Raw genomic sequence first — 26,161 nt, 5'->3', positions numbered from 1 at the left:
GGCGCTGCCCGATGACGTCGCGAAGAGGCGCTTCCCCCCGCCCCCCCGGCGCCGCGGCGGAGCCACGCGAGGAGGGTAAGTGCCGCGGTGGGGGGCGCGCGCGCGGCTGGTACCTCAGGCGGCTGCGGCCCCTTCCCGCCAACCTGCGGAGCTGACGGCGGAGAGCTGGGCCCCGCGGCGGCAGCTGCGGCCCTGAGGGGCTCCGGCAGAGGCGGCCCAGCGCCCCTGGCCCGGGGGAAGGAGCTCCTGCGTTGGGGAGCACCCCCCGGGCCGCCCCGCCGGGCTCTCTCACGGTCCCACGGCACTGGCGCCGCGGCTGCTGAGCGAGCAGCGGTGGAGCTGCCGCAGGCCTGTGAGCTGCTACGGGAGCCCTTGTCAGGTGTGACAGGGCCACTCCCCCCCCCCCCCCCCCCCCCGCAGGCAGTTGCATTCCACGGCTGTCCCCCTTGGTTTTCTCTTTCAGGTAGCACCGCAACAGGGATGACGGTGAACACACCTCTGTGTTTTAGAGGAAAAAAGATCCTGGCGCCAATGGTGCGAGTGGGAACACTACCAATGCGTCTTCTTGCTCTGGACTATGGTGCTGATATCGTGTACTGTGAGGTATGAAGGATGAGCAGATGAGGCAGCCTTAACTGATAACATTATTATTAAAAGCACAAATAGACTTTGTTTTTCGTAGGACTTCTTTTTACTTACATTTTTCATTAGAATAAATGGGGAAAGAAGAGTACCCATGGCTTAAGGCGTTTCTGTTTGAGGGGTCCTCAAGTTATGGCAAACCTATATTTTAAGACTGTTCAATACTTTCAATTCATTTAGACAAGACACTCACCATAACAATTTCCCCACACTGTACTGTGTTTTGGTTTTTGTTGGAGTTTTTGGGGTTTTTTTGGTTTGGTTTTTTTTTTGAGTAGAGTTATAACATTGAAGGAAGTCTTAGACTGACCTACCCTCTCACCCAGTTAGTTCTGCTGTGCTATCCCAGAGCATCCATATGTCTCACAGCACTACTGTCCTTGTTGCTTAACCACTTTTCTTAAAGCTGCCTGAAGTTAAGACTCCAGTTTGCTGCAGATATCATGGTTGGACTGCTCTGTAACTTAAGGTACTTAGTCTTCATTATCCTTATTGTTGCAGTGCATCAGTATTCCCATTTTCCCCTTCCGTGATATTACTAGCGCTTCTCAAATGTAAGCACTGGTACAAGTTAAGTGACTCAGCCAAGGCTTAAAAAACCCAAACAATAATGTAAACATGGCTTAAATAGTGGCTTTCCCAGAGAATGGTTGGTCTGTACCAATAGAACATGCTGAAACACTGTTGGAATCAATTGTTTACAATGTTCTCCAGGAATCTTCACAGCAATTCCCTCATGACTTAGCTTACTGCCTGTTTTGGGGGAGAAGAAAAGAAAGATTTGTTCTCAGAGAGACAATATGCTTGTTTTGTCTTGGCCACAGCTCACCTTTTGTCTCTAGCTTCTAGAATTACGTATGATATTTAACTAGTTGGATCAGCTCCATGTGAAAGAATTCCTGGATGATTCAGAAGAACTCTTAAAATTCAGTAGAATAGTTATCACTGTCATAAAAGTGGGAGTAATAAGGTGTTTTTTTCTTTGACAAACAATAATTAACAGTTTCCCAGTTTATGAATTATGACCTTTCTGCTTTACATGGGATTAAATGAGAATATATATTTTTTTAATTCTCTGAGAGGCTAATTGTAGATCACGTATAGAAAAATCACAGACAGAGTTAGAGAATCTAGAAGTCTTAAGCACTGAAAGCAAGTCAGGCTTGAGACAGCCTTTGTATTTTTCCAGTATCTCTTACACTTCTTCATAGTAGCAAAGAACCTTGTTACCGAGCAGCTCTTGGATTTCACTTACCACAGACAGGGCCATTGAATGATAAATTAGTGGAAGACAGTAATGTAGAAATTGTGTGTGTTCTTTAAAAAAACCACAACCAAACCCCACAACAAACTGTGCACGTAAAGGTATTGCTTTGCTTACTGCTGAAGTCACAGGGTATGAGAAATTATTTAATCCAGCACTGTAAACAGTATAGTTAAAGCAGTTTCTCTTTTACACATGTTTTTTGTCACAATTCCAGAGAAACTACCTCAAAAAGAGACACCCTTAAACTTATTTAACAAGTTGCAGTATGTTACAAACCTTGCAGTGTGAAAGTTATTCCTGTAGCCAAAAACCTGTTACAGTTTTCCTCATCTCCCCTCAAAAATAAGGTCCCCTGTAGTCTTTTCTTTTTTCCACATTGCTGTTGAGAAACAGGAGAGTTAAGATGCCTTTGACGTGGATTACTGTTTGCAGTTAGATATCTGCCTTAGTAGATGTTATCAGAAAAACTGTGCTTTATAGGTTTTCTTAAAAACTGACAAGATAGTATAAAATAGAGTTGTTTTAGGCAGTTATGCTACAGTTGTTTGGCAACAGAACAGCATAGATAACTTCATCTCTGTATAGTAAAACTTAATTTTCTGATTTATCCCTTTGTTTTCCAATCCTTTCCCCCGCAATCTTCTCAACATTTTGGAACTCAAAGGTGTTTCAGAACTTGACATGAATAGTACCTGATGAGGAACATTAATTAAAAACTTAAATTAGAAGCACTGCTCATAAGACCTATAGTATAGCATAGACAGATTGAAGTTAATTTATTGCTAGTTTATCCCTTACCTGTAAATCAGCAAGTTTTAAACCTTGTCTTATTTGATAAAACAAAGATTCTATAGTACACCAAACTTCAAGTAACTAACACTATAGCATAGTCTTTTTTTTTTTTTTTTTCTCAATTTGTATAACAGTTGGATTAACAGCTGCATATTTATTTCAGCAGCTAACATTATATTGGCTCAAGCTGTAGCCCTTTGACAATTAAGGGCAGTCAGTTTGCCTTAAAGGTCACCTATAATCAAGTTGATAAGATACATATGAGAAAAGGACTCAACCGGTGTCCTTAATAAATTGAATTGCAATAATACGTGTAGATTGAGTTTCTTCTAAGGGAAAGCCACAAAGAATGGTGACTATGTATTAGGCTCTTTAGTAATGGTCAGCATAAAGCTTCATTTTGTCTTTAGCAAATGTAGTGAACTGTTAAAATTTGGGATTAATATCAAGAGGACTTAAGGCCTCATACTGCTGTTTTGTTCACCAATGTGTTTGGCCAGTACGAATCTACACTGATTCTTGAGGTGCTCTGTTGTTATAGCATTAAGTTATCTTCTCCTTCCACGCTAAGTAGTTGTTCTGCTTGGTTCCAGGTTGCTAGATAAGTATTTGAACGAAATGGTTCTTCTAGAACTATGTAAATGTATCATATTCTTATGTTTGTATGTTCAATTCGTATTTAGAAACTTTAGTTGAGTGTGTTGTATAGTTAAACTCTTGTTTTCACTTGCATTCTTTGTCTGTGTTTGGTATCTCTAGATACTTAATAAAATGGGCAACTGTTTAGAACTGGGTGGTTTAAACACTTCAACTCACAGAGATATTTTTATTCTTCTCAGGAGCTGATTGACATAAAGATGCTGCAGTGTAAGAGGGTTATGAATGGTAAGTATAGCATTTCTTTTTGCTAGTATCTGTAAGCATTCTTTTTTCTAGTTAAGAGAAAATATAATTATTTCTCTGAAGTAATTTTCTAATTATTACAATGAGGTATCAGTACCTATAATCTCATGAAATGGTGTCTAGGGACTTAAAATGAGTGTGTCAAGTGCTACTTTACACTTGTCTGCTGCTCTACAGTTTCAAACTTTCAGTTGTCCTTCTTAAGGAATTTCAATAGTTCAGTTAGTGTCCCTCAGGAAAACCATAAACACTTTTGGAAGATAGGGCTAATGTATTAGTAACTGACAGTTAGTTATTCTTTCTAGGACCCTAACACAAGGTCTTTCTTCACCACTGAGTTTATTACAAGGATTTGATGAGTTTTCTGTTAAAGTCTTTGATGGAAGTCAGGTTACTGGGCGTGCAGGTATAGGCTTTCTGAAGTGAAGGACTTTATAATTTTTAGCTCCTGGCATTATATCTTTTTTGTTAAGAAAAATGGTATTAGTGTTGAATATCCATTACTAATTTTTCAGCATTATGCTTCCTGGCAGCAGGTAAAAGAAACTAGTAGCTGGAATAGACAGACATTAAAGTTCCAGTGCACTGTTTAAAATGTTAAAGTTATTAGATTTATGTGAGTTAAAAAGACAAATAATAAAATTGTAATTAGCAGATAACTCTCCTCAATTCTGTATCTACGTATTGGCTTCAGCCTCTCTGTTGCCCTCATATGCTATTGTAATAAAGAATAAACAGTAAAAAACTCTTGGTGAGATTTTTTTTTCAGAAAATTTTTCATATGTATGTGCTAATATAAAATCTAATTTTCTGAGCAAAACTACTAATATTAGTTACAAAACTATTTAATTTTTCAAGAAAAGTTTGTGTCCAAGAAATGAATTAATTTGAACTGCAGCTGAGACAGTTTCCAATCATGAGTCTTTATAAATGTTAGCTGTTTGTGACATTATAATATATAGACCTTTTAGTCTACTGCAATAAGGAAGCAAGACATATAAGATCTCACTGTTTATCATTGTTTTATTAACTTGAGGTCCATCAGCTAGATTCAGCCTAACATGATTTTTCCAGACAAGTTCTTAAAAAGATATCTTTGAGACCTCCCCAGCTGAGGGGACACCTAGTTCCCCTCTTGCCCTTTCCCAAAAATAGTAGTTATATTCATTCTGGTTGATTCATCATTAGACTTGTTCTGGTGCTGATGCTTGCCCAGGAAACAGGCTGGGGGATGATTTGGGAGTACCATGGGAGGGAAACACCAATGTGCAAGAAAGGTACTGCAAGGACATATAGGAGGTAGTGTGCCGTTAGTTCTGCTCTTCAGGGAAGACTTATTTGATAGCGTTTCATTTATATACAAGTTGCATAGTCATATGACTTCCTTTATGATTACATTTGTATATAATTTTTGTCTATTTTATCTGTTTCTCATTTCATACAGAAGTACTTGAAACAGTGGACTTTGTTGCACCTAATGAAAGAGTTGTTTTCAGAACTTGTGAAAGGGAGAGGCACAATGTTGTCTTTCAAATGGTAAGAAACCAACTGCAAGTACTCTTCTAATAACAACATAGTTAAACAAGGTAGTGCTAATAACATCAGTCTAAGTCTAAAGCAGATCTCTGTATTGCGGACTCAATTTCTTGGTGCTTCAGGTGGAGGTAAAGTTTCATGCCAAATGTGCTGCAGAATTTCTTATCTGTTGGTACACACGTGACCAAGATGCCTCATTATAAGCTCTCCTTACAGCTGTTTTCAGAAGAGGTGATTAAGATGAATTCTGTGCTCTATGAGAGTAGCTTGTTTTTGTAATGGGTATCTTTGATACATTTCTGAATGTATAGATACCGAAAATAAATTATGCTGATGTTTGATCATATGTTTAAGTCTTGCACTGTCCTGTAAACAGTCTCACTGGAAAGACTGAAAGAAATGGCATTGTTTAGTGTAGATAAGAGAGGATTAATGTGTGTGTTAACATTGCACAAATGGATGACAGGCTGCTGGAAAGAAAAAGATAGTAATTTGCTCTTTGAGACCGCTCTGTATAGGACAAGAGTTGATGGGGCTTGAAGGGAGGGAGAAGTGGGGATTGCATTAGATACTGAAAAAGACCTTTTTCAGGGGTAATGATAGCCCTGGAATAGGTTGCTTGTAGAGACTGTAGAATTGTTATTAGTGAAGCTTCTTAAGAACATGATAAATAAATAATGGTTATGGGCTAAGGACATTTGGTACTGCTGTAGGCTAAGAGGGTGGGCAGGCCTCTCCAGATCCCTTTTTGTATCACCTTTTGTCATTCAGTGGCTGATTCTAGTACATGCTTTAGCTAAATGTTGTAGCTATCTGTTGTGCTGTGAATGGGTCTCTGTCACTTTATACTAAATGTTCAGAGCAAATATGATTATACACATGTGCAAGTGAGCACTTTTTTAAATTAATTTGATGATATTCTATAATTGTAAATCCTCTTGTTTTACCCACAGGGTTCAGCAGATGCTGAAAGAGCCTTGGCGGTAGCTAAGCTTGTGTAAGTCATCTTTCACCCCCTTCCCACCATGGGTTTGTTTGGAGTTTTTTGTCAGAGGAATTATTGTGGAAGACAGTTTTTTATGATTAAGAGGATCAGGGTAGGTCTTCATAGGACCAAGAAAAGTTCTGTAGGAGCTGCACAGTGAAGTGTAGCATCTCAAAAGGCCAGTGGTATAATGGTGTAACTGCAACTTCTATTTAAAATAGTTCTTGCTCAAAGCAGCAGTTGCATAAATTCTGTACTGGGATTGATGGCTTCTTGCTAGTGCAGTAAGTGTGTCCTTGATCTCTCCAATATGAAATTTCTCTGGGTATTGCACAGCTGCAAGTAAGACCAATATGCCTAAAAAGTCTCCCACTGTTCGTGGTTTGAAGTTCCCAATAAACTATTGTGCAGAAATGAAAAGCATGTCTCAAATCTTTTTAAAAGCTGTTTTTAAGCCTCCATTTTAAATAGATGGAAGTTTCAATAGGATTTGCTTTAGTAACAGTGGTGAATTTAGTGCTGGGTATACTTATATATATTTAATCCTATATAAACATATTTGAGTATTTGCAGCTTCTGCAGAACACTGGTCACTGAAACCTGTAGACAGACTGATCTTCACACCACTGTCAAAATAAATGTCTAACTTATAAAAGTGAGAAGTTAAAAATTCAGAAGTTCAAATAAAAGCTTAACCTTAAATTTTCATTTAAGCTTTAATGATGATGGAACAACTTTTGTGGAAAGATGTCTATTTCCTGATTCTTGTTCTAATATGCTGAAAAAATTTTAATTGTCTCTTTCTTATCTTTCAGAGAGAGTGATGTAGCTGGTATTGATATCAACATGGGATGCCCAAAAGAATATTCTACTAAGGCAAGTGGATTTTGATTACTCTTAAATAAGTTTTTCTTAGAGGTGTAGAGTGCAGAATACATGTTCTGTTTTTTTGGGTTGAACAAATTCAAGCAGTAAAATTTTCATGCAGATAAACTTAAGTTTATTTTTTTGCAATAAACAAGAGTCTTGAAGGTGTCATGGCCCTAATACAGTAGAATAACGTAGTCTATTAGAAATTTTCCTTAAGAATAAGTTTGGTCAGGTAATTAAATATACCTTAAGTGATTAAACATACCCCGAGTGGGTAAGCATGTATGAAGTTTGTAAGCTCAGGTTAGTGTGGACATGTACCACTGAGCAAGTGATGATTGTATTTTCTGTCAAGACAACCACTGAATATTGAGGAAAATATAGTGAGATTGTTAAATTGTATTATTGTCCAAAGTTATGGAGCTATTCAGAATTCTGAAAACTCTGACAAGCTATGCTGTATTTTGCATTTAAAAGTAAATTCTGTAAGGCGGGATAAAGTGGGGTGGTTGTTTGTTTTGTTTTCCTGACATCACTAATTTGTTGGATGAGTGAAATATGTTCTGCTTAGTCTATGTTCTGCTTAGCCTATGTGAAATATGTTCTGCTTAGCCTTAGTAAAAATAGAAATCACAGTTTGTCATCTGAGCAAGTAAACATTTGCAGATTAGCAATGCTGAGTTCAATTATTGGTCAGTTTTTAGTGAGAGGAGGATGGATCAGTTAAAACTTGATTATTATTTTTTTTTAAGTTAAGCACATGAAATTCTAAACTAGTGCTCTATTGTCTGTGGCTAAAACAGTAGTCAAACTGGTTGTTAGCACTGTTAAGCCAGTTAGTGTATAGATAAAGTATCAGTGAATTAGACCGTGGAGCCTCATTTTGATGTCAGATGTTCATGCAGAATAGATAAGAGAAATTTTGTACTTACTGTCAAAGAAAAAGAACTTCAGCTTGGAAGACTTAAAATTTCATTCCCCGGAAGAACCCTGGCTGTTGCATTTAAACTTTCTATCCTCTAGTCTTCCTAGTGTCAGCATTTAGCATTTGGGGCAAATTCTGTCATGTGAAGCTGTAACGCTTCATCCTTTAAACAGAAAAAACAATATATCCGCATAGGCAGTACATTCAGTTCCTAATCCTGTGTTACTTGTCTTTACGTCTGGAAGCTTTTTACTGGCCTTTTACTAAAGCAAGAGCACAAATGTAAAGGGTAACTTGAGATCTGCCCTAATTCCTAGTATCAGCCTAAGCTCTTATGGAGCTTATATATTTTCCCTTGTCAAACCAAGTTGCCTGTGGACCAAGTAAAACTATTTTTTTCCCCTCCCCTCTCCCCTTTCACAGTAGAAAAAAATAGAATTCTGTGGGAGTTTATTGTATCTGGCGCATAAATATGTGGCTGACTGAAAGGGGATATCTGGTGCATGAAAGCAATGTTGTTAAAGTGGGGAATAGTAAAGGCCAAAGTTGACAGTGCCAAACATGCCTGTACCTTGCATGATGCCATGAGATTGTACAGACTCTACACCACAAAAGTATATTGTCCTACTTTCTCAGTGTTTCATCCAAGAGAAAAGAATGCTTTGTCTGAATGGATTCATTTTCCAGTAATGGAACGTAGCTTTTGATAAAACTACTTGAAAAGGGTCTATTTTAGATCACATGACCCTGAAGCAATAAAAGGACCGACTGTGTCACAGAGTTGTGAAATAGAAGAATGAAAAGGCCCTAATGACTGTACATAGAGAGGGCTGATGTTTTTCCATCACAAAAGTTGCTTTTCCTTTGGAGCATGTGAGGTGTGTAAGAATGTTGGACACCTTTTAGGTATCTAGTATCTCCACTTCAACAGTTCATAGTGTTTTAACCTGGATCTGACGATGGTCAGTGTTGAAAGTAGCAGGCAATGGTGCAAGACAGGCATAGGATGGATCAATTTATAGGGGATTTTCTGTTTCACTGCTACTTAGTTTTGTAGGTTAGCTTGCATTCTGAAGAGTAATTACTTAAATTCTTCTAATATGTTCCATCTAACTTGTGAATGATTTTACTTACATACATTTCTAGGGTTTTTCTGTTTTAATCCCATTAAACTTTTTGTTTCAATGATAACATGAAAATGACAAGGTAAGTGAGGTATAGTGAAAATAAATATTTCACATTCTTTAAAACTCATATTTTAGTTTCCCCCGTTCTAGAGTCTTTGTATCTATGTATTTAGATTCTGTTGTTTCTGAACTTCCTTTTTTTTCTGCCAGATGGCTTTTGAGATAAAGTGGAAGGACTTGAAAGTGGAAGGAACTGTAGTTGTGTTGAGGACATGTCATTAAATTCATATATATATACATACACACACATAAATATGTACATATGATATTTCTGATGATATTTCCAGTAATGTTTTCTTTAGCCTTTATTACTTTCTTCTGTATTATAACTAGTTACATGGAAGACTATTTTACCCTTCCACAGACTCATAATTAAGAACAAAACACCAAAACATGCACCCTGTGCTAGGATGAAAGATAAAAAATTCAAATGCTGGTGAATGATTATTCTCCAACAGTAGTTTTGGGTCAAAAATTTCATACAATTTTGAACTCATTTCTTATGTCTGCCTGTTGGCCTTTAGATCTATGTATGCAGATGAAATAGTGCACAAAGAACAGCTAAAATATTAAATTGTTAAAGCGTTCATAATTTGTGTCCAATATAGCCACTTAATTTGTCTAAGCTTGTTTTTCTAAATGTAGTGTGTAGACAGAAACTACTGACATCAAGACCTCTGAAATGTGGTGTGTAATGTTAAAACAATAAATCTCTTCAGCTGTCACTTAATGAGTAGAAACTGGATGATTACAGTTGCTAAAAATGGCTTTTTGAAATCCTGTCCGCTCCATAAAGTAAGGGGAGCAAGTTGGTGCCCTGAATTACTGCTTAATTAATCTGGTACACCTCTAGGAAATGTTTCACTAATACTCCTGCATTTTAGATTTTGTCATTTTTTCCTTCCCTCCCTGCACCCCCCCCCCCCCCCCCCCCCTTCTTAATATAACATTGTACTTTTGGTATTAGGCAAAATAAAGTTGAAAAATATGTTCGCCTGGTGTGTAACGGTTTCTGTATATTTTCCCAGGGAGGTATGGGAGCAGCACTGCTATCTGATCCTGACAAAATAGAGTCTGTAAGTATCACCTTGTGGGTTTTGAACTGCCTTGGAAAGCATTATGTACTGTGTTCTACTGGAAGCAGGAATGAATGCATAGAAGACAAATGAGTAGATGCTAGAGTGGAATAATCAGTTTTGAATACTGAAATTAAGATTATGGATAAATAATCCTGATTTAGTTCTCATCATTGTCTGGCCTATAAAATTGCTACCTTCTTCCTTTTCAGTTTAAAAACTTTCACAATATGGCGCTATATTTGCGGAGGGAGGAGTTTTATGTGCATATGTATGTAAATCTGTATGAACCTTACGAGTTTTCAGTCAGATTGCCCTGACCCATGGGCAGGACCTTGCCCTTGGCCTTGTTGAACTCCATGAGGTTTTCACGGTCCCACCTCTCCAGCCTGTCCAGGTCCCTCTGGATGGCACATCCCTTCCCTCCAGCGTGTCGACTGCACCACACAGCTCAGTGTCATCACAAACGTGCTGAGGGTGCCTTGATCCCGCTCTCCATGTCACCGACAAACATGTTAAACAGCGCCGGTCCCAACACCAACCCCTGAGAACACCACTCGTCCCTGCTCTCCACTCAGTCATGGAGCTGTTGACCACAAGTCTTTGAGTGTGACCATCCAGCCAATTCCTTATCCCCTGACTGGTCCATCTGCCCAATTCATGTCTCTCCAATTTAGAGACAAGGATGTTGCATGGGACAGTGTCAAAAACTTTGCACAAGTCCAGGTAGATGATGCCAGTTGCTCTACCCTTATCCACCAAGGCTGTGACTCCGTCATAGAAGCCCACCAAATTTGTCAGGCATGATTTGCCCTTAGTGAAGCCATGTTGACTGTCACCAATGACCTCTTTATTTTCCATGTGCCCTAGCAGAGTTTCCAGAAGGATCTGTTCCATGATCTTGCTGGGCACAGAGGTGACACTGACTGGTCTGTAGTTCCCTGGGTTGTCTTTTTTTTTTTTTTTTTTTAAAAATGGAGGTTAAGTTTCCTCTTTCCAGTCAGCAGGAACTTCACCAGACTGCCATGACTTCTTGAATATGATGGATAGTGGCTTAGTCACTTCATCTACCAGTTCCCTCAGGACCAACGGATGCATTTCATCAGGTCCCATGGATTTGTGCACCCTCAGGTTTCTTAGATGGTCTCGAACCTGATCTTCTCCTACAGTGGGGGGTTCTTCATTCTCCCAGTCCCTGTCTTTGCCTTCTGTGACTTGGGTGGTGTGGCTGGAGCACTTGCTGGTGAAGACAGGCAAAAAAGTCATTGAGTACCTCAGCCTTCTCCATATCCCGGGTAACCAGGTCTTCTATTTCCTTCTGGAGAGGGCCCACATTTTCCCTAGTCTTCTTTTTATCACCGATGTACCTATAGAAGTGGAAATAAAAATGGCTTAGACTAGAAATAGGTTTGTATATCTATTGGATAAAATGATATACTCGATTACAGGCTGCATGTGTTGGTCTAGCATGTAAAGATTTTTTTATAGAGGAACAGTAACTAGTTTTACATTGTTCCAATTTCTTAGTATCTTCAAGAGAGAAAGGAGGAGAGATTTGTTAATGTCACTGTTGTGATCACATTTTTGGTTTTTTTTTTCTTTTTCCAGATATTGACTACCCTTGTTAAAGGAATTTGTAAACCAGTAACCTGCAAAATCCGCATTTTGCCCTCAGTAAGAACATAAATTGCTATGCTGAAGTGTTTAGTTGTTGTTTATTTCTGTGATTTAAAATCAATTAGAATATATAGCATTCTAATATATTGGCATTTGAGACCTGTTATTATGAAATAGCACTTGGAATTATAATTTGTGTTTGGAATGCTGTCATGACCTAAGGGGTTATCTAACCTGTGGCTGTATAGAGATCATCATTGTGGGTTCGTTGGATTCCATGATACACAAGGATACAGAGGCTTTTATTCTCTAAATTTCTCAACTGTATTACAGATTAAAACAAATACCACAAAAATCAGCATAGCAAATATACCTATAATTAATAAAGCAAGATATAGATGTAGGTATATCTACCTCAAGCTATTACAAATTATCAGTAGCAACAATCAATAGTATAACAGCAATGATTAATATGGCAGCAATCAGTTATAGCAACAGTCAATAAGAGCAACAACCAAGTAGGTATACACTATTACAAGTTACTACAAACTTACCAGTAGTGAAGCAAACTTATCAATAATGTAACAGTAGATATACTTGATAGATTACTTAGAGGCATGTGTATATGTATGTTCATAGTAATAGTACTGGTATCAAGTGCACTAGACAAATCTCAGGAGGGTGCTAAACCATCCCCCAGATGGAAGGGCAAACTGATCCCAGAAGGGGACCCAACCATCCCAGAAGTAGAAAGACAAACTGAACCAACCCCAAAAGTAGGCCCAGAGGGGGACCAATAAAATAAGAGACTCATTCCAAAGATGATCTGTTATGGAGTTTGGAGGCAGCCAGGCATCCCTGACAAGAGTCCAAGATTTCATAGAAAGTTCATGCAGAGAGTTCAACCTGTGTAGGAAAAGTCTGTGCAGCATGGGAAGTTTTTGGAGAGAGGGAAGCTCCATTTTGGATAAAAACTAAGTCATTTTTATGTTACAGAGACACAAGAGGGTGTAGGACACCACCCCTCGAGCAGCCAGTAGATGCTGTTAATTCTTGTTTTTCACCTGAGGCAGCCAATAGATTATTGTTTTGTGTTCTTCCAGACCAATTTTTGCTCTTTCCAGACTGCTTTTCTGTTCTTGTAGTTAGAACAGCCAGTGGCAGTTAGAGATTCTATTTTTCTCAGGATGTTTCCCCCCCCCCCTTTTTTTTTTTTCAGACTATTTTTTACCTTTTCAAATAATATGTTGCTGATACCATCAATAGATGCAAAATCAAGGAACTGTATCTCAGGATGTCTCTGGTTTCTAGGTACCTAGCTGTACTTATCAGGGACCTTTCTGGTTCACAGGCCTAGTTCCCAGGCTAATGGTTTTCAAGCTGGCAAGCATTTTCTCTCATTATTTTTCAGAAATATTTTCTTCCTATCAGTAATTTTCCCCTTCCAACAAGGTCACCGCCTTGGCTGCTCATATCAGATGCCAAACTTCATTTCTCCTCTCTAATTTAAAAACTCAATAAAATACTAAACATTAGATGTCTACACATGGTTTATTCCATTGAACTCCAAATGGGGATACTTCTGTTAAAAAAGTATTTTAGTCCTGTTTATTGTAACCCACTGAGTTAATCTCAAAGCTTTTGCTGGTGGATAGGCACTAAATGAAGATAAAAAGGAAAAATGCACTCATATTTTAGAAGGCTGTCAAATGTGGAATTGACTGAGAGTAATATCATGTGTGCATAAGCACAGTGCAGTGAACTTTGAATTTCTTGACAGTCTCCTTGAAGCTTGAACTTCAACAGGGAAGACTAAGCCCTAATGTTACTTCTCCAACTTAGAACATTCATGTTAACAATGAAGATTTCACTAATTAATTAGTGTTTACAAAAGAAACTGCCTATGTTCTATAAACTACTCGTATTCTACAGTGCAAGGAATTTTGCCTTACTTGACTCCTGATTTACTGTACATGCAATGACAGCAATAAATACTGCAAATGATACCTGAATTAAAAACAATTTCTGCAGCCTTTTTAGAAACTCTTTGATAGATCTAAGTATTGCAATTGTTAGCTTATACAAAAAGGTTCATAATCTTCCTTCTCAGAAGCAACATCTTCATTGCAATTAGAGTTGACTTTTTTTTTCTGAATAGATTCTCAGGTACAATCGTTGATTTCAAAGAAATAGTGGTAAGACTGTTATATTGCAAAAGCTGTTATATTTTGGTTTGTTGGTATTTTTCTAATTTAACTATTAAGAATGTAGTGAAAATACATAGGTTCTTTTTCTACAGCTGTTGTAGCTTCCTTACTGGATTTTTTTTTCAGTTGGATTCCCTACATATTTTTAAACCTCCAGGAGATGATGTGCCTTCTCTTTTAATGACTGATTGTTTTGCAATTCTGTATTTAATTACCTGCCTAGATACTGTGATTGCTTATGACCTGGATAGATACTTTTGTGGATAGATGAGTTGTAACTGAGCAAGTTATTGTTGAAAAGTCATTTACACGTGCACTTAAAATGATTAAATGAACAAATGAAGCCTGTATGAAGAGAATCAGTAACTCTGCCTAAGATCATTTGCTTCTGAAGTACTGAAGTATTAAATCAAAGAACTGGCACATCTCCTTTTTATTTTATGCAAATATCCTAGAGCCTCTTCCTTTTTGTTTCAAGCTGCTTTTGCATAACATGTCATCCATCAGAACAGCAGGTGAGCTTCTGTCTCTATGTCCATGCCAGCTGGTAGATGTTGCATTTTTCAAAGACTGAATGTGCTATTATTGTGATGAGCCACAGATCATGCTCCAGCTTTTGAAAAGAAAATTGGCCTTTTTTGCATTGTCCCTCTCCCCAAAGCTGCGTAAAACAGGGTAATCCGGCAGCGTGCCAAATTTCTTCATGCCATTTAACAGCATCTTACCTCTTCAAAGATATACTGGGAGCTTCCCCTTTTTCTCCTGTATCTTTTGATTCACTGGTCATGTATGAATATCATTAGTATTTTTTAGATACTAGTTAACTTTTTTAAGCCACATCTGAGAGGAATATTTATAGATGTGATTGCATGTTACGTTGATTTCAGAAGGCATCCTCTTCTTAAGATGCATTTTGATTACAACGTACAGAGTAGTCATTAGAGAGGAGTTGCTAATCAAGTGTTTTGTATCATTTTCAAATGACAGTCTAAAAACCTGTTGGAAAATATTATCCTTCTACAGAGTATTGCGTTACCTGGTTTGAGAAAGTCTGCAATCTATAGTTTCAAGGAAGTATTGAAAATGGATTCTTACTTTTGCCATAATATGTAATTCTTTAATTGAACTATATATTAAGTGGTCATGTGTGTTGGGAGTTACTGTTGAAATACAGGAATTGTATCCCTCTTGATAAAAGAAAAGACTTCCAACATTTGTTTGTACAGTGATCACATGATAGTTGTTCCTTTTTCTTTGAACTAAAATCATGTCATTCTCTCTTATCCCTCAGGTTGAAGATACTGTGAATCTGGTAAAGAGAATAGAAAAAACTGGTATTGCTGCCATTGCAGTCCATGGAAGGTAAATCGATTTTAGGCAAGAGATATTTTTTTTTTTAGTTTGGTGATGAGCGTAGCACAGCAAGATATGATTAGAGTATACTCTACATATGATATGTGGTTCTGATTTCAACTGTTAATTAAATCCATGTTGTCGAAAATTGGGCCAGAAATTAGGAAATTGAGCTGCTTGCTGCTATTTTTCTAAAATTTTTGTCTCCAAGACCAAATAAAACTAAAATTATCTTGCATACTCTGTAGCTAAAAAATGCTGCTTATCTGGATATGGAATTACAGTAACAATGTTCTAAAATGTATTTGATATGAAAGAATTCTCTTGTGTTAGAAAAAAAAAAGGAAAATTACATCAAATACATAAAGTAAATAAGCAGAAATAAGTATATCCCAATAATCCTTGAGTCATGTCTGCTGTGATTCAGATATCTACAAATCCCATAGGAAGTCTTTGATCTTGTCTTTTTTTGTTTGTTGGAAAGGAAGAAGGAGGAGAGGCCTCAGCACCCTGTCCACTGTGATGTGATCAAAGCCATATCTGAAGCAGTCTCTATTCCAGTAATAGCAAAGTAAGTTGGACTAATTAGCTCGTTATTGCCAAATGCCTGTACCTGACTTAAGACTTGCAAGTGCAGGAAAAATATCCTTCATGTAGGGTGAATACAACATTACCTGTTACCAAAGATCAAATCTGAATAGATGTAGCAGTGACAAAAGCTGGCCTTATGGAATATCACCATACCTCAGATTTTAGTTTAAAAATTCTGTGTATTTTTCAAAAAGCATTGCTTTTGTGTGTCACAATCTGTCCTATGCAAGTTGTTTCTGATTGCATCCAGCAGTTGAATCCTCTATGGTTTTAAGCCCTGTGCAGTGACTGGTTATAACCCTACCACTGTGTATCTTGGAGATCAGCTGTCCCACTGCTCAAAACCAGTGTTATATTCTGTGGCCTCACATCTTCCCTAAGATCTCCTTAGTGTCCAGACATATGGCGTGATGCCACTGAATCTGTCTGCTTATATTGACAGATGCTTCAGTAACTCTGTGATAGTAAAATAAAGAAGTCTGAAAAGTTTAGCTACAAACAGGTAAGTTTAAGAGCCATTTTGGTTGCAGAGGTAATGAAAAGTATCAGACCGTCCTGAATTGTATCTGATCTGCCTGACCAACATCTTTAGATGTTTCACCTCTTTGTAAGTGGCAGGAGAATATCCTTGGCCAGAGAAGCAGTGTCCTTAGATGAAGTTCTCTCTTCATTGATTTTGATTTTTCATGGAAAAGCTGCATCTCTGCAAACTATATACTTGGATCAGAAATTTGAGAACTGTTTTCCTCTTCACATTTCTATGTAGAAAATACATTGAAAGTCACAGGTTTTGCTGTTAGACCTGTTTCTGTACTGGACAAAGGAAATACTCTATGCTGATAATCTTTGTTGATCCACTTTTCAGTGGTTCAGCCCTTTCTAGTTTTCACAATAATTTTTTTAACAATATGGAATTAAAAAGCAAGCAAAATTCACATTGTGCGTTGCCATGAATCCTTTGTTTGCCTAGCTAAAAAATGAGGCTAACAATTTTCTTAGATTTTATGCATGTCACAGAAATACCAGCTCTGTACGAGTACTTCCTATGATGAAGTGTGCAATTAAGATATAAAAATACCAGAGGTTTATTGTTAATAAATTGCTTCTAATGAATCCCTATATCAATTTACTTCTTTGCAGGTGTCCCAACATGCTGAGCTAACCTTAATAATCCTTTTTTTAAATGAATTCTCTGAAAAGAATATTTATTTTAAATCCACTCAGTGAAACTTTTCCCTCTCTAAAGAAATGCAAATGTGCAACTTGGAACCCTGCTTATTATATTTAATCCATCCTATTTGATCCCTGCTGTAACTTATTTGGCTAGTATTTTGAGAATTTTAACCACTTATACCTCAAGCTTGGTCAGGAAATATCAGGAATGAATGAAAGGAATTAGACTGGTACTAAAAAAAGGCAAGAAAATTTTGAATTGATACTATGTTTTCTAGAATGCTACTGTGTTTATGGAATAATCTTTCATTAGTGCAGAAAGCTTGCTTGTTCTGTCTTCATAATAGAAATGTCTGGTTTTAAAGTAATTTATCATTCTCTAGTTTTTGGGTTTGGCAGTGTTTCTACTTTTGAAGGGATAAAGATCCTACTCTTACTTTATAGTTCAGAAGTCCAACTTTTATTTTACATACAAAAGATGTTGTGAAGGGAAACTTTAAGAGAAAGAAAAGGTGTTTTAAATGTTCTTTTTGCTTACTAACACATCTGACTTGCTGACTTGAAAGCAGAGGCAGTACAATAGCAGCAATGCAACCTTCTTTTAACTTTAAAGTGATCTGTGACTGATCCAGAAGTACTACTTGTAGTTACTTTCCATATGTTAGTGCTAGAGTGAAAATGGAATGATGCTGTACATACTTAACTTGTTTTCAGTATCGGTTGTGGCAACACGATTAGTGTGCAGTTGAAGGTTACAGAACTGGCAATTACAAGGTGTCATTTTTCAAAACACTATGGAAGTGATTCTTTGTGAGCCTTATCCTTTAAGTGAAAGCACACAGTGTGTAAAACACAAACTATGTTCTTACTTCATAGATAGTCTTCTATTTTTAAGAGAAGTATGCAGATAATGAAAAATATTATTTATAATCGTTGTTTTAATGAGCCATTGCTAATAAAACTCTCAGACCTGTTTGTTATCTTGGATTTCAGATAATATTTTAAATAGACTCTTCCACCATTGATAATGTAATATCACATTGAAAATACAGGGCTGTGTTAAAGTACAAGTAATAGCAAATAAAACTTTCATGATTGTAACAATGATGTTAATTTTTAGTGGAGGATCTCATGACTTCATCAAAGAATACATGGACATTGAGACCTTCCAGAAAGCAACAGCTGCCTCATCAGTAATGATAGCTCGTGCTGCCATGTGGAACCCATCTATCTTCAGAAAAGAGGGTTTTTTCCCCTTGAAGGAAGTCATGCGAGATTACATCAAATATGTATGTTTTTGGAAAATCTTGCTTGTAGTTAACATTGTTTACTATTGTTAATCCAAATCTTACTACGGTATCTTAACTCCTCTTAATTTCAAACAGTTAGGCTCTGGGGATATTTTAACAATACTGCGTATGACATGAGTCTTGCAAATCAACCACTTCTTCCTCTGGATTATTTTGTTCAGAATAAAATGTTCAGAAATCTGTATTCAGAGAACAGTTTTTCCTGATCATTCTTTTCTTATGTAGCGTGCTTTTTAGCCCTAGTTTCTTGGCAACATTTATGAGGCTTACAAGGCTATCTAAAAATGTCTAGGAATTCGAAAAGCTAATGATATGTAGGCCAACTCTCTTGATGTTACAGTTGTGCAAATAATACTGAACAGAAAAGTGAAGAAATATTAAGTACTCAGTTGCTGCTAGATTAATTTTTAGAAATTAATTGCTATTCACAAGTACTGTAAAGAATTTTTAACAGCAGGGAAGCAAAGGGAATGGATTGCCAATGAAGTAATGGTGTACTGTAGTACTATAGCTGCATCAACTGAGTCATCTATTATATAAAGTTTATCTGTTTATCTATATGAAGTATATCTATTATTCAAAATACACAATTAATCCTATTAATGACATAATAGGAAATTAATCAGAAATCTGTGGCTTTGAGTATGTCATGAATTAAAGATTTTTGGGGTTTTGAGAATTTGAACCGCCATTAACTAGTCATTAAAATATCGGTGCATTGCTAGTCAGTTATGTAAACCGGTCAACTCTTTCTTCTTAAGTATATGAATAAGTTGAAATTCTGTTCATGAAAGCGTGCCAAAATAATTAGATTATACTCACACTCATGAGTAGTCTTGAATGTGTTATTGAGGAAATTGTGCATTGTGATTTGCCTTTCAAAAACAGTTTTGAAATTTGTCAAGAGACACAAGCATTATACAAGATAAATTTGTTTTTATATTTTATGTTTTTATATACTTTGTCTCTCTCCTTCAGGCAGTAAGATATGATAATCACTATACCAACACAAAATACTGTTTGTGTCAGATGTTAAGAGAACAGTTGGAAACTACTCAGGGTAAGAAGCTGCATGCTGCGCAGTCCACACAGGAGATCTGGTAAGCATGCACTTCAGAAATAGGAATTGTACTCTGTCAAACTTGCAAACCACTTCTCTGTCTGTAGCACTGCCTGGCATTTCATACTTTCTGAAGAAGCTGCAAAAAACCTAAAAATAAACCAACAAAAAAAAAAATCTAATTAGTGAGATGTGGAATACAGTAAACTTTTCCAGGTTTCCTCCATGGTCAGGTATTAAAGCTTTACCCCTAAAACTGTCTAAATATTCAACATACTAATCTGAGTGGTACTTCACTGAGTGACAGGCATTTATCCAATATTTTCATTAATCAATTAAGAAAACTTTCAGCATTCTCTATTGTTAGTCTGGAGGTTAATATTGCGGACTTTGTCTTCTTCCAGAGATAGGTATTTATTTTAATTTTCCCTTTGCATATGGAGTTTTTAATGTTACTGGAATATTTATGTTAAGGTGTTTGTTTTAAATGAACACTTGGAGATAAAACTCGAAACAGTGTATGAAGGTCACCTATATGGTACTTAAATGTATTTCTTCTGTGCTGCTTTTCATACCTGAAATATCTAATGAACAATGACAACCTTTTTAAGGAAATACAGTAGATTGAATGAATCTCTTCATCCTGGACATTTGGAACAGTCCAGATGAAATTTCTCTAAGGAGGAGACAGAAAAGCAAGACAGAAAAGATTGAAAGAAACCATAAAATAGATATGTGATTAAAGAATTCACTCAGAATGGAGGGAAATTCAGGTTTGGAGGCATCCCAAACTGAACAAAATAAAGGTCTGAGCTTGTGTGTGTCATATCCATGTTGGGTGCTATAATTATCCTTCTGATGGAATGTAGGGGAAGAGAGTTGCTTTGTTTTTATAAAATAAACAGTCTGAAACTGGTTGTTATCTTAACGTGTATGAAAACGGATAGAAATGTTGAAAGCCTGAAATATTTTGCCAGTGGAGTTTCTGTTTTCTAGAAAACCCTAATCAGCATTCTGTTCATGTTCAAAATGAATGGAAATGCCTGCAATCCTTTTGCCAGTTTATTGTGATTTACCAGTTTTGGCTCTCTATAAACACTGCTCTCCGTGATTATTACATTACAATACATTGAAGGGAGTTTGTATTTTATATATAAAAGGAGTTACCCTTCATTATTCATAAAGGAGCAGTGGAATTCACGAACAACATTTGAACTTTGCAAGTTATTTTTCACTTTTGCAATGTAAATAGTTGAACAATTTTTAGTATAGTAATTTACTATCTATTTTGCTTACGGTTTTCCAGTTCGGTTAGAAGAGATGTATTATAGATTGAAACTGAAACGATCTTTTATTTCAAATATATCTTAGCCGAAAGGGTGGTGGTGTTCTCTATTGATTGAATAGTATGTAAAGAAAAGAAATTGTAAAGAGTCAAGCCTTGAAACAGGTAATTAGAAGAGTCACAGTTTATACACATAAACACTGGATAGGTGTCTAGTGTAAAATTTTTGGTTTTATGTGCTATACCTAACAATTCTTTAGGGGCTTCCAAAATTGGACATAATCAGTTTTTGTAGATGTGATGCAATACCAATTTCAAAATCGGCTTGTACTCAAGCAGGGTGTGTGCATGAGAGAGGGATAGAGAGACAGCCACTAGAAAATTTATGAAACTGCTTTCTATCAGCAGACTCAGTCTTTTAACCAGTGTTCTAAACAGCTGCTTTAATGTCCAGATAACTGGAGAACATCCAGTCATTGAAAACGCACCTATACATCTTCAGACAAAAATGTTACTTAATGCTTCTGTCTCTAGTGGTGATGGCATGTTACAGCCGTTCGAGGTTTTAACCTCACCACTGAATGCAAGAGAACAGGCTGCTACATTTCAGACAAAAAAAATTACATAGCAGTACATAATAAGTTGTCTTCTTTTGGAAGCATCAGTTAGCATTATTCAGCTTCATTGCTTTTCCACTTAGAGCATGGGAGATGGCTTTGTGGACAGAATTTATTTTGTCATTGAACAGCTTCATACCAATGAGTATTCTCATAATAGTCAGAAAGTAAAAGTTTTATTATGCTGCAGGTTTTATTGTTGTTATCATCTGCAGAAAATGAATAGTCACAGTTTTTCAAAGTAGATGCAACCTGCCATGGATCTGGATTTGAGGCTCTTCCCTTTGACCCAAATCCTAGTTGCTTCCTCCCTTGTACTGGGGTTTGTAAATAATACTCTGAAGCCAGAAAATCTGAGATTTTGAGGTATTTGGATGTTACAGTGTTTATTTCTTAGAATATTTTTAAATAACAAAATTAGAAGAAGAATCCATTTCCTGCTTTTTTCTCATGTTGCCCTTGTAGAGCTGATGCACCAGGAGTCACTTTGAGATGTTCTTTGCTGATGCATCTACCTGCAAGTTACTAATTGAGCTGATAACATGAACATTGCAGGACCTGCATTTCTGATTGATTCTACCTGGACTTTCAGGCTGAAAATTGAATATATAGTGCTGGAAATGAGAACATTACTTTTCTACTTGTAGCGCAACAGTGTCTGATAACAACTGAAGGAGAAACAATACAGTGTCACTGTGCAGAATATAGCCACACTTCCATGTGATTCTCCGTAGATATATACTCTATTTAAACATGATTGATTTCTATACTTACTTTTCTCTATCATAATGTGATACAAAAATTTATAAGCTGATCTCTAACACAAAGGAATTCTGTTTGAATAGTGAAGTCTTTGAAATGGCTGACTTCTATGAAGAAACAACAGCTATTTTTGAAGCAAAGAAAACATCTTTAGAAACTGAGACACAAGATAAAGATGACCAAATGGAAGATCCAGATGTAATAAAAATGGCTGTTAGGTTTGACAAGTAAGCATGCAAATTAAGTTTTTCACTATCTGTAAATAAAAACACTGTGAATTTGACAGTGCCTTACAGTTTTTTGAAAAGAACGATATGCATAACAGCAATTACTGAGTGAATTTTTATGAAGCAATTTGCGTACATCATTACATAATTACTAGCATCACCACTCTTCCTGTGCTATTTGGATGTTGTAAGATGTTCTTTAGTTCCAGGCTTCCTGAGACCACTTAATTCTCTCAGTTAACTTATTAAAAGTGCTAAGTGATTTTTTTAGAATTCAAACATCTGTACCTAGAAGATGTGAGTACACAAAGATACAGAGTTCAGTTATTTTTAGTGAAAATTAGCTAAAAGTCCTGCACAATTTTCATAATATTATTTTTGAAGCAGATATGTGCTAGTCTGCAGTCTTCTAAATGTGTTCCACACATAAAGTATTCCTTGAAAAACTAATCCATGGAGTTATGTACAATATTATTTTGAGTAACCTTTGATTATATTCTGTGAAGCTTATAGAATTGCCTTTACCTTCTGTGTTATACATGTCTTTGCTATTTTTGCAATGTCTGCTATTAATTCTTATAAAACAGCTCAAGAAGAGTGTGATATAAAATGCTCCTCAAATCCAGTCATAATGCTTTAATATTTACAGGATATATTACCGGACCCCCTGAGGATCGAATACAGTGGTTTTACAGTATTTCTTTTTTTCTGTCAGGTACAAGGAGCTGTAATTCCATGCCAGTAACTGACTCAATGTCTACGTTTCCTACCCTTTTTTATTTGATAACTACGGTCTCATAACAGAAGCAGCTGCTTTGCTTTTCTTCTAGTGTTTACTCTTATATAGTTACTCATAATAAGCAGTGCCAAACTGTATCTCTATTATATGTCATAAATTTAGTTAGAATCTCTGTTCTGATACGTATCTTTTCTCTAGTTGTATTACTACAGGATGTGAATGTTTGGGAAGAATTAATAGAAAAGTTTGGATTTTATTTTAGAAGTTATGTCAGACATACTACTTGAATTATCTATTAAGGAAGCAGCATTTTTTACATAATTTGAGCTGTGAAATTAAATCACAAAGAATAACTGGAAGAAGTAATATAATAAGCAGCACTATCTCTGTGCACAGTTGTTGACCACAAATTTTTCTGTCTAGGCGAGAATATCCACCACAGATTACACCAAAAATGTATCTTCTGGAATGGTGTCGGAAAGAAAAGCATCCTCAGCCTGTTTATGAAACTGTGAGTCAATGAAGAAACCCTTTCAAATATCTTCCTCTGTCTTTATCTATGAAATTAAGTATTTTAGGACTCAAAGTAGTGAGAAATTCTGCTTTCCAGTCTTGCATAGCTCTTGAGTAAGCAGCTTCAGAAATGATAATACACATGTATGAAAATAACAGCTTATTTTATTAGAAAATAAAAATTTATAAGTCAGACCTTCAGTCTGCTTTTGATTCATGTGTGAATTAAGTTGCTGTAACTACAGGTCATTACATAGTCCATGGCTGACTTTCTTTTACTACTTTTGTGAAGTAAAGAATTTGGATTCAGAATGTTTTCTCTGGTGTTGCACACTGTTATAGGTAGGAACTACACTGGACAGAAGTCACTGCTTGGTTAGGTCGGGACATTATTTGATTAATTTTTTTGTAAAGCAAAAATATTTGCATTCTTCTTATTTTTTAACCTTAAATATGTGAGGTTAAATTTGTTGTGTGAATTACAGTAATTTTAAAGGTGTTACTTGATTGTGGTGTAAAGATAAGGTAAACAAGGAACCTTGACAATGTTGCTTGTTCTGTAAATGCCATGACTGGTTTTTGACAAACCCCTCCCTTTTAATTGTTTGGGGTTTTTTTTTTTCCAGGTTCAAAGACCACTGGATAGATTATTCTGTTCAGTAGTGACAGTAGCTGAGCAAAAATACAGATCAACTCTGTGGTAAGCTATCCTTAATGTTTTTTGCAACTGTATTGTAATTGTTTCTGAAATGTTGCTTAAAACTTGCACTGAAAGGGTACTCCAGTTTATTCCAGTTGACTTTGATAAGAGTCAACTAAAAGCTACCTTCTAAAGCTACCTCTGGGAGGGAGAAAGGATTACAAATTTCTGAGAATTGAATGTGACATGAGGAAGTAAGCTTTAGAATAATCAAGTAAACAGTTACAGATTTTAATTCACTTAGTACATTAGTTCACAAATTGTATTGGAAGGGAAGCAAATAGGTTATCTGGTCCAATTGTGTCTGTGAAGAGTTCAGAAACTAACCCAGGGAGGCAGAGGGGACCGTTGGAGGAGGTAATGTGATGTCTTCAGCCACTACAACAGATCCATTCTCAATAACGAGTCAGGATTAAGTGTCTATATACAGTGAAGCAGAGGACAGTTTAGGGTCTTCTCAGAGATCACAGTTAATCAAGTTACATCCAGGACTGCTCTAGAGTTTCATGAAGGTATTTTATACAATCATCTGTTAATACTGGAGTTGACTTCAGGCATTTGCACCCAAGTTGATCTTGATTTAACTGCAAAGCTAGAGCTCAGCATTGAACACTCTAAAGAGGACACAACGATTACTGGTGTTTGCAGCATTAGTGTTCAGAGACTTTAGGAAGTTAAGCTCAGCTGATAAGAAACTTCGAGAAGAATATGTTTTCAGATACTGTAATCTGCAGTCCTTCTCAGAAATGACAGAGTTTTGATTATTATGGAACAGTTCCTGCTTTTGTCAGTGTCAATGAACTTGTACTCCTGCCAGAGATGATGTTTGGGCCTGAGTGTCTTTCAAGAAAAGTGATCCTTCAAAACTCAGTTTTGTTTAGCAATCATATTTGTAAAAGTTAACTTCCTAAGGATTGCAACCACTTGGGCCAGACACACATTGACTTTTGAAATGAAGAGCGTTTGAGACACAAGATCTGAAAGAAACAGTTTTTCTAGGAATATTACATCAGGAGTGATGCATCAACATTGACGCAGAGCAAGTTTCAAATAATTTCTGGAACTGACCTATTTTGTTGTCTGCTGTGAGATGATTACAGATGCTGTTTATTTCATGATGTTGCATCAGAGACAGGAAATTTATTGTCTCTTGGCAGTGTAGAGACTTCAGTTTCTACTTTCACCTGTGCTCTGTCTGCTTGCTCTTCAGGGACAAGTCAAAGAAGCTAGCAGAACAGGCTGCAGCTATTGTCTGTCTGAGAACATTGGGTGTCCCAGAGGGAAAGCTGTGTGAGGGAGAAAATCACCTGATTAACAAGCGCAAGAGAGAAGACCAGGAGCGCTTGAATAACAGAGACCATGGAGAAGATCTTGCTGAGCCTTCCCATAAAAAAGCTAATTTTATTGAAGAAACTTCTGATGTGAATGTGCCTAAGATGCCACGATAGCATGAAAATTAGAGGTTTCACACCTATGCAGCTACAAATTAGCTCCTATTTGTATATCTTGCTGTTCACATTTCATTTGGATTCTCTTGGAGACGGATAAATTACCCAGTTGTGGAAAATGCGAATGGCATGTTTACTGTTCACCATTCACTATGGTGCCTTTCAGACAGGATAAATTAGTAACTTGATTTTAAAGAACATTGAGAAGATTGTCCCAAATAATAAATTTTTTTTAAAATACCAGGTATTTTCAAAGCAATTTTGTCATTAGTTTTATTACTTGTTTTTTATTTTTAAGTCTACAGTATACTGATAAAAGATGTATGAATACATCATCCATAAGCAGATGGATTCATTATGGAACTATGTAGTTAAT

At 36.6% G+C, this 26,161-nt stretch overlaps 1 protein-coding gene across 3 annotated transcripts; it reads left to right on the top strand.

Moving 5' to 3' along the window:
* DUS2 (dihydrouridine synthase 2) lies at positions 1–26,028 on the top strand. Of its 3 annotated transcripts, none has more exons than XM_074881372.1 (16): positions 1–75; positions 464–603; positions 3,541–3,586; positions 5,049–5,140; positions 6,094–6,137; positions 6,941–7,001; positions 10,136–10,183; positions 11,792–11,857; positions 15,299–15,369; positions 15,845–15,931; positions 18,245–18,413; positions 19,413–19,534; positions 22,242–22,385; positions 23,548–23,635; positions 24,264–24,337; positions 25,548–26,028. In XM_074881372.1, exons 1-16 carry the CDS (start codon positions 12–14, stop codon positions 25,783–25,785), a joined length of 1,554 nt encoding a protein of 517 aa, XP_074737473.1. In that variant the 5' UTR covers positions 1–11; the 3' UTR covers positions 25,786–26,028. The 3 variants fall into 3 exon arrangements, with proteins under 3 accessions (XP_074737473.1, XP_074737474.1, XP_074737475.1); XM_074881373.1 differs by having other exon boundaries at positions 6,941–7,005; positions 10,140–10,183; XM_074881374.1 differs by lacking the exons at positions 1–75; positions 464–603 and adding an exon at positions 703–1,111.
* The last annotated feature ends 133 nt before the right edge of the window (positions 26,029–26,161 follow it).

This window comes from Strix uralensis, chromosome 12, assembly GCF_047716275.1.
Source record: "Strix uralensis isolate ZFMK-TIS-50842 chromosome 12, bStrUra1, whole genome shotgun sequence".
NCBI lineage: Eukaryota > Metazoa > Chordata > Aves > Strigiformes > Strigidae > Strix > Strix uralensis.
This window is presented reverse-complemented; position numbering and strand designations above follow the sequence as displayed.

Coding starts and splice junctions, on each gene's coding strand:
- DUS2 (XM_074881372.1), top strand. CDS start 12: ATGACGTCGCGAAGAGGCGCTTCCCCCCGCCCCCCCGGCGCCGCGGCG. Junction 604..3,540: donor CTGATATCGTGTACTGTGAG/GTATGAAGGATG, acceptor TATTCTTCTCAG/GAGCTGATTGACATAAAGAT. Junction 24,338..25,547: donor AAATACAGATCAACTCTGTG/GTAAGCTATCCT, acceptor CTTGCTCTTCAG/GGACAAGTCAAAGAAGCTAG.